Here is a 16,935-nt window from a genome sequence, read left to right as displayed (position 1 = left end):
TTAAATAATTTAAGTGCATTTAAGCAAAGCGAACTGAAGTTCAATTTTTAGAGAGACACTCGTGCTTCAGACAGCTTAAAGGAACACTTATCAACGATTATCAACATTATCTCTGTTTGTTGTAGGGCTAATGTTATATCAGCAGCCAATAAAACAGAGTTATCTGTGTGTATCTGATACGCCTTAAAGTTTGTTATAAAAAAGTTTACTTACTGTAAGTGATGTCACTGGGGTAGAATCCATGAATGTGAAAACTAAAACCCTCAAAAAGAAAACTAAAATCCTTCTTGTTTTTAGCATCTTCCCTCAATTGCTGTGACCACATTGTTCTTGTTTGCTGCGTTATGGTATGGAATGGTGATCTTGACTCCAGATAATTTGAATCAGGTTTATGTAATGGTGTTTCATTTGGCCATATGGGTGTGCTGGGCCAGCACTTGCCCATGAAATGCATCATGGGATTTGTAGGAACACAAAGACAAAATTAATGTGTGTGTAACTTTTGCACCAGAACATTTTGCAAACCACAACCCATAATTTCCCTTCGGCTACGCTATCAGTCCTCTCTTTGACGGGGTGGAAGTGATGTATTTTCGTGCGCCTGCTTAAGCTTGTACCCGGTCTGTTTACATCATGTAGCCATCTAGCTAGCCCGCATGTGGAAACTAGTGATAAACTATTCCGTCCACCACAGCTTGCCTACCCAGATGGCAACGTGTGTCGATGCGCAGGCAAGGCCATTGACTGCTCGAAGTGGGCACTTGCCCGCCTGCCGGCTCACTCTGCGCACCTCACTGTTGTCAATTGATAACAATACTCACAGCGATGGGCTGGTGTGGTTTGTGACATTTTCTGGTGCAAAAGACATAGAAACAGATGACCATCAAAAATTAATTACGAATACATTGGTGTTCACAGAACTAGACATCAGCAAAGGGGTTACTTCTAACTGGACCACCTGCATGTAATTTCAAAGACAAATGTCCATGTGTGAACAAATATAGCAACATTTTGACTGTACTGTGGCTTCGTTCGCATCAAACAATTTTTTAGTTTTTGGTTTTGCATATAAGCTGGTAATAAAACGCCTGCCTGCTGTTTTCTCAGGTAGCATTAGGAGTGCGGCTGCCTTTGAAATGCATCTTCTTTTGAAGTGTAAAGGCGATGTCCATTTAGCATAATGGCTTCTTCTTTTAGAGTGACACGCGTGCCTCGGTGTGCCTGTCGCTGATTTAATCAAGACTGCCAGTATTGGTTTCATTTACTTAAACCGTTTAGGCCTAGAATTATTGAATGCTTTAACCAGTGAAAATAGCAGATATACAAGCTCACAGCGCGGCACCGAGTGCCGCGCTGCGAGCTTGTAGATCTGCTATTTTTGAAAAAAGTCGTGAAAATGTGCGCAAATCTTTGAATATATGTATTTTCAAAGCGATTGTTTGTAACTCAAATTTTGCTTCTGGGTGGAACTAAATATTTTGAGATGGGGGGGTCCGTGGCCAAATAAATATCATGTTGGGGGTCCTTCACATGAAAAGGTTTGAGAACCACTGACATAGTAGTCTCTCAAGAACAGACTAACTGAGCTCCAGTTAAGTGAAAAGGACCTTTTCTTTGACAGTGGCTGGCCAGATTGCTGACATACGTAGGTTTTTCAAAAAACCTTAGAATGATTCAAAAGACACTTATAGAACCGGGTCAAAATTCAAATTTTCACGTTTTTTTCAAAAATAACAGATCTACAAGCTCGCAGCGCGGCACTCGGTGCCGCGCTGTGAGCTTGTATATCTGCTATTTTTCAATAGTTAAAACATAAAACAATGATACACAATACTGTGTACCCGTTCTGAATGGATTAAGGTGTTTGAGCTTTTAATGAGTGTTCCTGTTTCATTCCTGAAGTTATACAGTACATTATGCACTGTTTCTTGCCCCCTTTCAATTTCATCTCTCCCTTTCTGTCCATCTTTCTCTCTTCCTTTCCCTCTGTCTTCTGCTTGTCTCTTCTTCGATCATGTCTGCTACAGTGGTTTGCTTCGACGCCAAGATCAACTTCGACGACAACGCAGAGTTCCGCCAGAAGGCGGTGTTCGCCATGGACGACGCGTCCGAGAGCGACCCCACGGAGACCGAGGCGGCCAAGTGGGACCTCAAATACATCGGACTGGACGGAAACATCGCCTGCTTTGGTGGGGAAACACAACCCGGCTTCAAAACACACAAACGCATGCACCCACGCACGCACACGCACACACTTACGCCAGGGGTCTTCAACAGGGGGTCCGGGAACCCTTAGAGTTACTACAGGAGGTCCTCCAAATCTTCCAATCCTTTTCAAATTAACAACTTGAACCTTAGTGTGCGTATTCTGAGAACTGTAGCCAAAAATAGCCGATCTACAAGCTCACAACAGCGTTGTGAGCAGAAAAAGAGGTTTGGTGTAGAGGGGAAAAAGAGCAGACTGAGTGAAAGGTCAAGTTTATTAGGTAGTGATGGCTCAAGTGGTTAAATATGTGAAAATACAATTGGACATGAATCCAAAATACACTGACGATTGTGCTGTCAAACGATGAAACTATATGGAATCTATGAACAGGTTGTGGGGGTCCCTGCTTCATCTCTCTCTCCACCAAGGGGTCCTTGGCCTGAATAGACCCCTGACTTAAGCAGTCTCTCTCTCACACATGCACGCACACAAACGCGCGCGCACACACACACACACACACACACACACACACACACTCACGCCGAGCTCGCCAATTAATTCAGCCACTGTCTACTACTCCTGGAGTGCTGGGGCATTAATGTTTTCTAAGTAGCTGAAACTCAGTCAAAAAGCGAAGGCGGTCCAAGCGAGCGCTCTTATCCAGTCCACGTTACCAGCAGCTCTCTCAGGCCTCCAGAAGGAGCGCTGCCATAACCAATGCATAATAATTAGCCATAATCCTCCCTGAAAGTCTCCAGCGAGCCGGATTGTTAGCATTCTCATTAAAGGTTCCCTCTCTTGTCATAAATCAAAGCTTTAGCGGAGGCACTAACAGGTGCTTCAGCTAGCTACCCCTGTAGCCCCATAAACACATTAGAAGTGTTGGGTTAGCACTAGCGCTGCTGCCACCCCCACCTGTCTTAAATATAATATCGCTTTTTAAACCCATTTAGGGCCTAGGATTATCGAATGCTTTAACCGGTGAAAAATAGCAGATATACGAGCTCACAGCGCGGCACCGAGTGCCGCGCTGCGAGCTTGTAGATCTGCACTTTTTTGAAAAAAGTCGTGAAAATGTGTGCAAATCTTTGAATATATGTATTTTCAAAGCAAACGTTTGTAAATCAAATTTTGCTTCATCTGGGTGGTCCCTGGAACTAAATATTTTGAGATGGGGGTCCGTGGCCAAATACATATCATTTTGGGGGTCCTTCACATGAAAATGTTTGAGAACCACTGACACAGTAGTCTCTCAAGAACAGACTAACTGAGCTCCAGTTAAGTGAAATTGACCTTTTCTTTGACGATGGCTAAGCCAGATTGCTGACATAGAAACATAGGGTTTTTCAAAAAATCTTAGAAGGATTCAAAAGACACTTATAGAATCGGGTCAAATTCAAATTTTCACGATTTTTCAAAAATATCAGATCTGCAAGCTCGCAGCGCGGCACTCGGTGCCGCGCTGCGAGCTTGTATATCTGCTATTTTTCAATAGTTAAAGCATAAAATAATGATACACAATAATGTGTACCCGTTCTAAACGGTTTAAGGCCCTGGAGATCCTTGAAAGCTCGGTAAGCTACCAACGTAGCAGCTGTTTTCTCCGCTTTGATATTGAGATCTCTTTAAGAGAGCTTCCACAAGGACCCAGCTCAGCTCCGCTAAATGGGATCACTTACTGTACAGGCCGCCGTACGACCGAATCGCCCACCTGCAACTGTAAAGGGCAGATCTTTTTTTTTTTAATTTATCCCACGATTTTGCAACCCATTTTCACCCAGTGCCAATTGCCTATGTAACCCTGGGCTCTGCTCTCCCTCTGCCGCGCCTGGGGAGACAACGGACTGACCTCATGCTTCCTTCAATGCATGAGTAGTCCAAGTTGTTTCTTTTCACCTGACGGGGGATTTCCCCGGGATGGACGTAGCACGTGGAAGGAACACGTTATTCCAACCAGTTCCTTTCCCCTCCATCAAGCGCCCCGGCTGGCCAGGGGGAGGCATTATTGAGACCAGGATTACTGCATGTTTTTGTGAGGGTATCAACCCTAGGAGACACAGGGAGAACATGCAAACTCCACACAGAAAGGCCCTATCGCCGACCTCACCAAGGGTGTGGGCGCTGATGACGCGGAGGGAGAAACACGCCCCCAGCACCCACAGTGTCCCCCGGCGGGAATCGAACCCAGGACCTTCTAGCTGTGAGGCGAAGCCACTGCGCCACCGTGCCCCCACTTTTGTTTTTTGGCTCCCATTTAACTTAGCCTTTCTAGCGCTAGGCTAAATATTTGCTAAAGCCACATAAAGAAATCATAGTGGAACTTCCATTAATCGGCATTCCCCTAGTCATTATAATTACATTCTCTGCCTCAAGATGTCAAGCTGATACTGAGGACCCGCTCTGTGCACGTGCATTTAGAGTGTGTTACACTGTATGCATTTAGCTTATTTGTTCCTCTCTAGTTGGTAATTTACTGCTTGATTTCATTGTTCGCGCTCTTACATTTATATTTGATCTTTCCCTTAGTACTGCTAATGTTCGTTTTAATTAACTGCGGGTTACCTGCGTCACTCTTTTTACTCTCAGGGGTTTTGTTTCAATCCTGGAGTCGTGCAAGGCCTTTAATAGCCATCTCTAGCTTCATTATACTGTAGTGTAGGTCATTAACAGGCTGCAATATCATTAGTAGTCCTCTTAAGTTATCAAGCAATAACAGCTTAACTGTGTCAAAAGAAAAAGTCTGGCTCTTAGCGTTTGCTTACCTGCGTATTAAAACGTTTTGACCCCTGGCCACTGTTTAACCACTGGTATTTCTAATTTCCAATACTTTTACTTCTACTCCACTACATCTCTGATCCAAATATTGTACTTTTACTCCAGTACATTTATTTGAAAACGTTAGTCACTAATTACTTTGTAGATTGATTATTATTACAAAACATACATTAAACACTTCAACACTATATCCACCTGTTTCCGCGATAATTTACTGTAGAATTATGTGTGGGACACATCTGGAGAACAGCAGACATACAAGCTCACATCGTGTCGCAGATGCAGCCGTTGTGAGCTTGTAGATCACACTCGGCTGTGACGCCGGAACTGCCGCACACCCCCTGCGCAATGCACTATGGGATGTTGGAAACTTGTAGATACATTTCGGCCATTTGAAAATAGCCAATCTACAAGCTCACATGCTATTTTCAAAAGATTTGTATACATTTGAAAACGTAGAAATGGGACGTTCTCTGTAATGAGTACTTTTACTTTTGGTACTTCAAGTACATTTTCATGCTAATACTTTTGCACTTTTACTCAAGTACATTTAGAATTCCCGACTTTTACTTGTAACGGAGTACTTCTACATTGCAGTATTGATACTTTTACTTGAGTACAACATTCAATTACTTTTCCACCACTGCTGTTAACAGTGAACGGAGCGGGGCTGGCCATGGCCACGTGTGACATCATCGACCTCCACGGTGGGAAGCCGGCTAACTTCCTGGACCTGGGGGGAGGAGTCCAGGAGAGACAGGTGTACGAGGCCTTTAAGCTCCTCACCGCCGACCCCAAGGTAAGAATCTATCCGTGTGTGTGTGTGTGTGTGTGTGTGTGTGTGTGTGTGTGTGTGCGAGAGTTGAGCGTGAGCGAGCGACTTTTATAATGGGTCTGAGCGCCTACCCTCCTCCACTCCGAGCCGATCCTGTTGGGGCTGTATGTGTCCAACAAAACAGTGGCGAGTGGACAGCTCTCCAAGTCTCCATCAAAGCCGAGGCTCACGTTACCGCAGGCATTTTGTGTTGGGAACAAAGGAGAAAGTGTTTCGGACATGGTAGCAAACTACTTTTTTGACTGATTGATGACCCTGAGCGGAGATGCGAAAATCAAGTTGAGCGACGGAGCGGCGGGGAGCGGAGCGGCCCGGTGGCCGACCAGAGTGACGAGCGAGTGGAACAAGAGCCCTCTGGAGTGCAGAGCGGCTTTTGTCACTGCTCCACTCCGCTTGTGTGCCCTGGAAGGGACACATGGGCGTGTTCAGTGACCACGGCAATGCGCCATGACACTTTGGGTGTCGGAAGTTCGTGAATAACAGTAGTCTATGAGAACCCGGGCTGCCGGCCAGTGCCGGGGCTGGACAGCTTGTAAACAAACATTATCTCTGAACGATTGCAACCTTTGTTATATAATCGCTGCAGGAATATAAAATAATATATATAACAAATTGTTTAGCAAGTGGTTGTTTTTTCGACTTGCAAACTATTTAATTGTATTGAGGTATCGAAAGAGCACAGAGTGCATTTCTGCCTTAGCTGCATAGCTGTCATCGCGAGACGTGACTGGGCCCGCTCTATTGTAATACGCCGCAGTTTCAGCTCCAGTCTTGCAACCCCAGTGTGTGACGAATCTGCAGATTGGAATTGCAGGGTAGAGAAATGACTTTGGTTGACACTTGCAGAGACGTTCTTTGAATATTGTGAACCTAAACAATGCCTAAAGCGGGCTTTTCTACTCACTCAAGTCGTTAGTAGCTTTACCATTCAGAACCACCAGCGAGCATGTCTAAAACACCATTTCCAGCATACTCGATAAGCGACTTTTTGTCACTCCGCAGCGCGCCCGCTCTACTGCCAGGCAGAGCTGCAGTATCTGCCAGGAACATTGGAAGTACGATACTTATGTCGGTGCGGTACGCTATAAAACAATCATAAAACAACCCACCAACCAGGACATGCTGGGCCCCTGATTCAGCCCGGGAAAAGGAGTTGGAGAGGCCCTCATTGCGTGCTATAGAGAGAGATCTCTCTCTATAGCGCTGCTGCTACTCAAAGATTTGCCATTTCAGATCATGACAAGTGACAAGCCAGTGGGCCAATTACTGTACATGAGTTATATTTTGTCGTTGTCGGGTGGAAACCTTTTATGTCCAAAACCGTTTTAAAAATGATTTAAACTAGTGAAAACAGCCGAGGCGTTGTGTGCTTGTAGATTTGCTGTTTTCACTACTTTTGTGCAACGGCCTTGTATGATGAAGCAGGGCTTTGCTTCGCGAAAAAAAAAATATAAATTTGAAACTTGGAGATACAAGGTTTCTGCCCGACAGTGACGATTTACTTTGTTAGCTGCCCAGTCCCCAAAATGGAACGAAGGCCGACATTTTATTTTTTTATTTTTTCCTAATGGCCGGCCTGGACCGGCCGGGAATGAACCGGCCGTTCAGGAGTTCTCCCGCTTTTCCCAATGGCCAGCACGTCCCTGCCACCAACCACAGAATACACCACATTTATATATACTTGGAGGAAAAGTAGCGAAGTAAAAACGGACTGAACTGCATATTTTAAAAAGGATGACGTTTTAGTGTTAGCATTGTGTATGCAATGATAGGACATTTCCTGCCACGATATCAGTACAGCCTGGCGGTAGTTAAACATTTTCACCCTGGCGTCCCTATTTTGGAAATGTCATAGCTTTGTTTAGTTTTTTCCGACAGCTTTGTTTGGAAGCTACAGTATGTTCGTAAATCTTTCCTCCAGGCTCAAGCATTTTCATCCGAAGTCATAGCGTTGCATTAGAATTCTAACATACTGTAACAATACATTTAGGGCAGAATTCTCCTTCATTTAGACTTGCATTTTCTAGCCGCATTTTTATTTCCAGCTTGACAACAGATTCCGCTGCTGCATGGCAAAGTTTATGGCCGATAAAGGTTTACCATCCCCTGACTAGAGGCCTTTGAGTGAAAAGGCTGCGCACGTTAGAAAATGCTGTGCACTTTAGGCTGGACAACCAAACTGCTTAAAATACTACAACACCAATAAAGCAATCAAATGTACTCTCCTGTGCCACCCAGGTGCCGTGTCATAGCAGGTCTGGCCTCCATGTCTGTCTAATTAGGAGTTTGTCAAGTTGTTTTTTTGTATACTGTAGCACATTTCAAAAACAAGGCAATTCAAAGTGCTTTGCACACAACATTAAGAGACATTGTGAGAGACGCAGCATTAAAACAGTGGGGGAAAAAATATATACCCGTAATTGCCGGACTATAAGCCGCTGCTTTTTTCCCATGTTTTGAACCCTGCGGCTTATACAACAGTGTGGCTTATATAAAGATTTTTCCAGCAAACGGTCAGTTAGTTAGTTTTACAATGGTCTTTAACAAGGATTTATATATAGATTTGTACAGCTAACAGCCACCAGGGGTGCTCTAGCGGGAAGCATGAAGGACACCTGCGGCTTATAGTCAGGTGCGGCTTATATATGTAAACATTAGTTTTTTGTTCTAAATTTAGCTGGTGCGGCTTATATTCAGGTGCGGCTTATAGTCCAGCAATTATGGTAAGGACATTTGGATCTAACACCCCAAAAAAGAAAGTAATTATTATTATATGAAATTAACCTCAGTGAAACAGAAAGGTCTTCAGCTTTGTTTTAATAGAAGTGAGAGGCGTAGCTGACCTGCGGTTTCCTTGAGAGTTTGTTTCACATATAGGGTGCATAAGAAACTAACCGTGTTTGATTCTGACCCAGGGTTCAGAATGTAAACCTTTCCCAGAGACGACCTGTTTAGGCCCTGAACCATGCAGGGCTTTATAAACCAACAGTAGTATTTTTGAAATAGTGTATTTTACTAACAGGGAGCCAGTGTAAAGATCTCAGAACCGTTATGATTTATATTCTTAGTATTAAAGGTAATCAAAATGCCGGCAGTTTGGAACTTTAGAAAGGGGGTTCAAAATGGCAGTAAATGAGTTTAATAGCCATAGCAGTGTTCTGAATCAACTGCAATCACCACATCGATTTTAATTAGGGAGATCTGTGAAGACAGTGAGACACCATTACCAGTAGATGAATGCAGGCACATGTTTCAAATCCTGCTCATTACAATCCGCTCTGTGGATTACGTTGACCACTTACAGTAAAGCCCTACACAGTATACAGTTGCACTAACTAACATTGACTGCTATGGTCACTTTGTTTTGGACACTATACTTTTTTTGATGCAATAGACTATTCATTGCTAGTTGCACTAACTAGCATTGACTGCTATGGTCACTTTGTTTTGGACACTATACTTTTTTTTTGATGCAATAGACTATTCATTGCTAGTTGCACTAACTAGCATTGACTGCTATGGTCACTTTGTTTTGGACACTATAATTTTTTTATGCAATAGACTATTCATTGCTAGTTGCACTAACTAACATTGACTGCTATGGTCACTTTGTTTTGGACACTATACTTTTTTTTGATGCAATAGACTATTCAATGCTAGTTGCACTAACTAGCATTGACTGCTATGGTCACTTTGATTTGGACACTGTACTATGTTGATAGTTGTGCTTAAGGACACTTTAGGTATATATATTTATATATTATTCGTTCACTCTCTTGATGTACCTTGCTCTTTACTGTACTCTGTTCTTGTTTCTTTCTTTCATTTGTATTTTTTCTTACTTCTCTGTAACTTTGTAAATAACCTTATACTGCTGTGCTGCCTCCGGGCAACTGATTTCCCCCCTTGGGATAATAAAGGTATCTATCTATTAGGGGGAATAGTGAAATCTACAGAATTATTTTTTATGTCAGTCACTCATAGGCCTACAGGTACAAGCTACGAAACACCGGTGGAGCCAGCACCATTGCGTCTGACCGGGGGCCACACACACCATCATGTTTTGTGGTGTTATTACAGTGTCATGTGACTGTACGGCCCTGAAAACTATTAAGTGCTCGGTAAACAATGGGATCCTGGCGACTGGGCCTCGGGGTTGATTGTGTGTTGACAGTCGGTCTCACCATTAATGTCTTCTCTGCTGTCTCTCCCGTGTTGAGGGATCAGTCTCTGGCAGCCTGTCTGCCAATGCCCTCTCCCCCCTTTTCACTGTTTTCTCTTCATTCCAACCCTCGTTTGCACAAGCTTGTTTGACTGTCTAGCTGGCATATTGACTCAAACCGACTGCACGATATTGACCAAAAACTATATATTGTGATAATCCCCAAGAATATTGTTGTATGCGATGCGAGAGTGCGGTCTAGACCAGGGGTTCCCAAACTTTTTTGTCTCAGGGCACCCGATAACTATTTTTTTTTAATCCAAGGCACCCCTACATTATAATTTTCACTCCCAGCACCTTATATTTATAGCATCGTCGTTGTCGGGTGGAAACCTTGTATGTCCAAAACCGTTTGTTTGTATTTATCATCTATATGTACTAAACTAGTGAAAACAGCGGATCTATCAAGCACATCGGCTGTTTTCACTAGTTTTGTGCGACAGTCTTATATGATGAAGCAGGGCTTTGCTTTACCAAAAGACGTACACATTTAAAACTGAGATACAAGGTTTCTGCCCGACAGTGACGATATTTTAGTGATTATGTTGGAAAACGTTGAGATAACAGCCATTTTGGTTAGAACTGACTGAAAATACATTTCAAGTTTAGAATGATACTAAATATTGTGTCCAAATAAATTCCAAATATTATCAAATTATCTGGTGGCACCCCTGGACTGCCGTCACGGCACCCCAGGGTGCCCCGTCACCCACTTTGAAAACCCCTGGTCTAGACAACACCAACTCAGGACTCCTGAGGACTTGCTGCCCTCAACACTCTCCTATCTAACATCAGGTTCTAGAGCTCTACATCAGTTGTTCTCAACCTGTGGGTCGGGACCCCCATGGGGGGTCTGCAAAATTATTTTGGCGGGTCCGCAGGTGATTAGCTTAATTCATGTGAAACATTGTTTTCTCACTCAACAGTAAACAAACAAGCATAAAGTGTACAGAGGGTATATGTACATTTCTACATTTTAAGTCCCTTTTAATTTTTATTTTATTTTTATTTAACCTTTATTTAACCAGATAAAAACACATTGAGACATGATCTCTTTTTCGAGTGTGACCTGGCCAAGAGGCAGAAATAAAAAATTACACAATCCTTGCTTACATACAAGACATCACAACAAAACATAGAACATCCATGATACACAAACAGATACCTAAGAACTCCAAAAATACAAAATGTACACTAAATACTAAACTAGTTTACAATTCACAGGTAACAGTACACGCACAGTATGCCCAATGAATGTACCCAAAGGAAGAGATCACAGAGCAAATTAATTACAGGTCTGAACAAGTGCAAGCGTTTGTAGATCTGTCTAGAATGATTCTCTTAAAACTTCTCAAAGGAATAAACACAGCCAATTTGAGTCTGGACTGAAGGTCATTCCATGACCAGGGGCCAAAAAAGGAGAGGCTTTTGTTGCCTCCCTTAGATGAAAATGCAGGTACTACACAGCGTAACCAGGCATTTGATCTGCGATTTAGCCCATTCTTGACTGGTACAAATTTGGAGGAAATGTAAAAAGGAAGCTCACCAAGTAAGGCTTTGTATACAAAATTCAACCAATGTTGTAACCTGCGAGATGTCAATGAAGACCAATCAACTGCAGCATACAACATGCAGTGATGAGTCCTGAAAGGCGAATTTGTTATGAATCTCAGAGCTGCATGATAATACCTCTAAAATAAATTAAACGTTGTCCAATATTGTCAAATATTAGCGACAGACATTGCGAAAATAGCAGATAACGCCTTGCTTGCAAGGCGTTGTGAGCATGTAGATCTGCTATTTTCACAATAGAACCGTGTTATACAAAATGTAATGCCTCCACTCTTAGTGCTTGTCAGGGTGGTGGGTGGGTGGGGGGGTGGGGGGGGGGGGGGGGTCCCCAGTTAAAATATGATTTTTGGGGGGTCGCTGCCTGAAAAGGTTGAGAACCACTTTTACTACAGTGTTTTGGCAGCTATGAAGTGCTGTGATTGGCCTCAGTGTTAATAGCAGTGGAGTGGCCTGGTCTCAGGCCCAGATTGGCCATGGGGGAGTTTGGTGACATTTCCCGTTGGCCCGGCCTTGCCGGCCTGCCTGTTGACTGATAAGGACTACAGCTGATTACAACTTCAACTAATGGGGGAAATGAAGCTCTTTATATCTATAGCCATTCGAGCTCATAGATTGGCTGGCATCAGTAGTTGATATTTAATGTGTTTGGGGCGGTGGGTTTGTTTTTGTTCTGCAACTTGTCTCCTGTGGTGAAACGATCGGTCAAAAGAATCAGCAGTCTGATTGCCTTGCTATTTACAGCACACGATTGTAAAAGAAAGAAAAATAAAATCACACCCGTGTGAACTGAGCGGTGGTTTACCCAACCAAAGTTTTTTGAAAAAAAAAAAAGTTTTTTGAAAAAAAAAAAAAAAAAAAGTTTTGGGAAAAAAAAGTTTTTTGAAAAAAAAAGTTTTTTTTGAAAAAAAAAAAGTTTTTTTTGAAAAAAAAAAGGTTTTTTGAAAAAAAAGGTTTTTTGAAAAAAAAAGTTTTTTGAAAAAAAAGGTTTTTTGAAAAAAAAAAGTTTTGGAAAAAAAAGTTTTTGAAAAAAAAAAGGTTTTGAAAAAAAAAAGATTTGGAAAAAAAAAGTTTAGAAAAAACTCGGGCGTGCTCAAACAACAGTAATAACTGCGTATTAGCTTACTGTACTTTACTGTACTGTATACTGTACCTAACTGTACTGTATACTGTACTCTACTGTACCTAACTGTACTGTACTGTACATATTCTGTGTTCTATATCTATGAATTCTATGTGTTCTGAATTGTGTGTGTGTGTGTGTGTGTGTGGGGGGGGGTGCCTGTGTGTGTGTGTGTGTGTGTGTGTGTGTGTGTGTGTGTGTGTGTGTGTGTGTGTGTGTGTGTGTGTGTGTGTGTGTGTGTATTGCAGTTGATGCTCAGGGCAGGCTAGACTCAACAGCACCTCTCTGGTCACCCAGGGTACTCAGGCTACACCAGAGGCTACATACAGACAGACACACAGAGGCTACATACAGACAGACACACATACACACACACACGGCCACGCTATGGAGACGGTGTGACCACCGCTCAAAAATACTTTACCTCGCTAGGCTTCAATCGTCGATTTGTCTAGTGCATAAACAACAGACACTGTGATGGGTAGTGTATTTCATTATCATTTATTTATTTATTTAACAGCAAGAAAATAGAAAATGTCACATGTTGAGACTTTTACAGAATACGACTTACGGTAGACTTATGTGGAAAAATGAGCTTGTTGACTGTCTAAGTCTAAACAGATACACTGTATAGAGTGCCTGGAGACTCTCACTCTATGGGTCATGAAGACCGTTGGGATCGGTACTCGAACCCGCGACACGGTATCAGGCTACACTGAGCCTACAGTAGGTGCCCTGACCGCTGTGCCAGCGGCCCAGGCCAATAGACGTTTGTTTTCAATCAAGTAATATAAGAACTGAACAAACAGCGATTCTGGTTGAGAGGCGGCTCTGGATCCTTTATGACAGGGGTCTTCAACGTTTTCAGGCCAAGGACCCCTTAGTTGAGAGAGAGAGATGAAGCAGGGACACCCACAACCTGTTCATATATTCCATATAGTTTCATTGTTTGACAGCACAATCATCAGTGTATTTTGGATTCATGTCTATTTGTGTTTTCAGATATTTAACCACTTGAACCGTCAATACTTAATAAACTTGACCTTTCACTCTGTACTTAGTCTGCTCTTTTTTCCCCTCTACACCAAACCTCTTTGCCGAAAATAGCCGATCTACAAGCTCACAACGTGAGCTTGTAGATCTGCTATATTTGGCTAAAGTTCTCAGAATATGGACGTTAGTGTTCAAGTGGTTAACATAAAAAACAAGAAAAGAAAAATGCAATCAAACTATGATTTGAAGGACCCCCTGTAGTAACTCTGAGCTGTGTGTCGGGAATCATGTGACTCACTGTCTCTAGCGAAGCACGGCCAGCATTTGTGATATTCCTTATATTTCATGACACTTGTTATCAGAGGGTGTTAGATGAAACCGCAGAGAACTGACACGGCTACTGTCTTACATAAAGGAACAATCTAGTCGTCACTGTCGGGCTAGAAACCTCATATCTCCAAATTTCAAATGTGTGTGTTTTTTCTGCAAATTAAAGCTCTGCTTCATACAAGGCTGTCGCACAAAGGTAGTCTAAACTGACGATCTACAAGCACACAACGCTGTGCTTGTAGATCGGCTGTTTTCACCTAGTTTAAATAATTTTTAAAATGATTAATGCAAAACTAAGAGTTTTGGACATACAAGGTTTCTACCCGACAACAACGTAGTGCAACACAACGTGACACTGACTGTGTGTGCCGGGCGGGCAGCAACAGCATGTGTAATGGGAGATGTAGTCATTAGATTGATCGATTGAGTTTATTTGGTGATATCACATAAAAAGTGCACAATACAGTAGCGTTTTCTCCCGGCATACAATCCTAGCATCGCCAAGGACAGGGGTGTCGCACCAAATTCTGGGCCCTGGGTACAAGGATTCACTGAGGGCCCCCCATGAATGTTCTTCATAGGGGGACGGAGCTTTAACCCATTTAGACCCGGAAAGCAATATTTTGTGCTTTAACTATTGAAAAATAGCAGATCTACAAGCTCACAGCGCGGCAACGAGTGCCGCATTGCAAGCTTGTAGATCTGCTATTTTTTGAAAAATCGTGAAAATTGCTTAGAATAGTTCAAATCCTTCTAAGGTTGCTCAAAGTGGTGCTCAAACCTTTTCATGTGAAGGACCCCCAAAATTATATGTATTTGGCCACGGACCCCCATCTCAAAATATTTAGTTCCAGGGTCCCCCCAGAAGCAAAATTTGAGTTACAAATGTTCGCTTAAAAAACACACATATTCAAAGATTTGCACACATTTTCACGACTTTTCAAAAACAGTAGATCTACAAGCTCGCAGCGCGGCACTCGGTGCCACGCTGTGAGCTTGTATATCTGCTATTTTTCAATAGCTAAAGTATAACATAATTAAAGCCCCTCCACCTTGGGCCCTAGTAACTCAGTCCCACTCCCCCCCCCCCCCCCCCCCCCTTGTGACGCCCCTGACTGAGGATAAAAACACAATAAAGCCTGCGGGCTTGTTTCCATTCTGATCCTCTTCATCAAAAAAACACTAACATAACAAAACAAAAACATCAGACAGACATACATAAATGGTAAACGGTGCATTTATATAGCGCCTTTATCCAAGGCGCTTTACAGAGATTTTGCATTACATTCACACATTCACTCACACATTCATACACCGATGGCAGAGGAAACCATGCAAGGCACCAACCTGCTCACCGGGAGCAACTAGGGTTTCAGAGTCTTGATCAAGGACTCTTCGACACTAAAACTGGTTGCACACTGCTGCGTTTTTCGTTGCGAAATGCGTTTTTCAGGGCAAGGAGAGAGAGAGAGATAGAGAGAGCAAGGGACCGAGTGGTGCGCGAAACGGGCGGCAGTGTGCAAACATGACTGACATAACGTGAGGTTGATTTTTTTATTCACGCGCTCCGAAAATCACTCCGATATTCGGCCCGAAAAACGCAGCAGTGTGCAACCAGCTTAACTCTGGGGGAGCCCGCATTCGAACCGGGGACCCCCCCTGCTCTAACGACGGTTTCTCTACCCCTGAGCCACTGCCGCAACTACATAAAAAACTAGAATCTAATAAATGTGCTGTTAATGCATTTAACCTATTTCTTTTTTTTTAACTCTAAATATGCGGTCTGCATTTAACCTTTTTTTAACCTATAAGTGTGCAGTCAATCCATTTAACCTATTTTAAATTAAAGTACAAAATAAAGTGCTCTGTACCCAGACTACCTACACTGCATTACATAGTACATCATTAAGTTCACAGAATCACAGTATCACAGTTTCATTTAAAGTGTGTGGACCGAATGGTCTGCATATTTTAGCATTTAGTAACTATTTGGGTAACTACAGTAGCTGCGGCAGGGCAAAGGGATTGTACCGGTATATGTTTTAAACCTCAGAAATGGTTTAATTTTCCTTGGATAAATGTAGTACTTAGGTTTGTCACCAATCTGACCCCAATTCAGGTGGTTCTAAATAACGATTCATCTCTCAAATATTGTCAAACTAATAGTTTTAACAATTTTGCTGCCATTTTAAACATAGCTGTACTAAGCAGCTGCCAAATTGTCCTTACCTTTTAACGTGGGCACGCGCACGCAGCGTGCACAATCTGTGCGCGACTCATCTAGTAGACGTGTAGACTCGGTGACAGCTTTCGAATAAAAAAAACTCCATTGAAATAGACATATCCGTTGCCACGCTGTATCCCTGCTTATCCGCCAGTGTTTACATGAAAAAACATTGGAAAAAGCCAGCTGTGCGCTATGGTAACACGTGGACACGTTCGCGCACATAGCAGACGATTATGTGCGCAGATCATATGCCAGGCGGGTAGAGGAATCAAACAGCTACAAAATAAAAATTAAAAAAACGCTATGCGAACGGAGCTGCGATTGGACGTCAGACCGGATATGGAAACCTAGATCCGGTCCAAACGGGAAATACGACCGGATACAGTTAGGGGGCGGGCCTAAAGTCTCCGAAGCGGCTATATACAGCGATCATACTTTTAATCGTTTAATAATGATTAAAGCTAATTAAATCTTCGGGCTCCTCGGGCATCGCAGAGTGGTACAGCGGGAAATATCCGGTTTCGACGGGGATCGCAGAGTATGAGTTAATATAGCCTACATATATAGTACACTACAGTACACCGTAGGGGAACTACCAAATAAAACCGCAGCCTTCCACGAATTGGTCACCAACCATCTCAATCAGAGCAGCTGT

General features: G+C 42.8%; 1 protein-coding gene across 1 annotated transcript in view; it reads left to right on the top strand.

The window, feature by feature from the left end:
* The window catches only part of suclg2 (succinate-CoA ligase GDP-forming subunit beta), a 276,376-nt gene that overhangs the window by 148,107 nt on the left and 111,334 nt on the right, over positions 1-16,935 (top strand). Inside the window, exons 8-9 of the mRNA XM_080727868.1 lie at positions 2,028-2,189; positions 5,638-5,780. Coding sequence (XP_080583994.1) covers positions 2,028-2,189; positions 5,638-5,780 — 305 coding nt within the window. The remainder of the gene's footprint in view (positions 1-2,027; positions 2,190-5,637; positions 5,781-16,935) is intronic.

The sequence above is a fragment of the Nannobrachium achirus genome (assembly GCF_963921795.1).
Source record: "Nannobrachium achirus genome assembly, chromosome: 6".
In the NCBI taxonomy this organism is placed as follows: Eukaryota; Metazoa; Chordata; class Actinopteri; order Myctophiformes; family Myctophidae; genus Nannobrachium; species Nannobrachium achirus.
The sequence above is the reverse complement of the archived record's forward strand: the minus strand, read 5'-3'. Positions and strand labels throughout refer to the sequence as shown.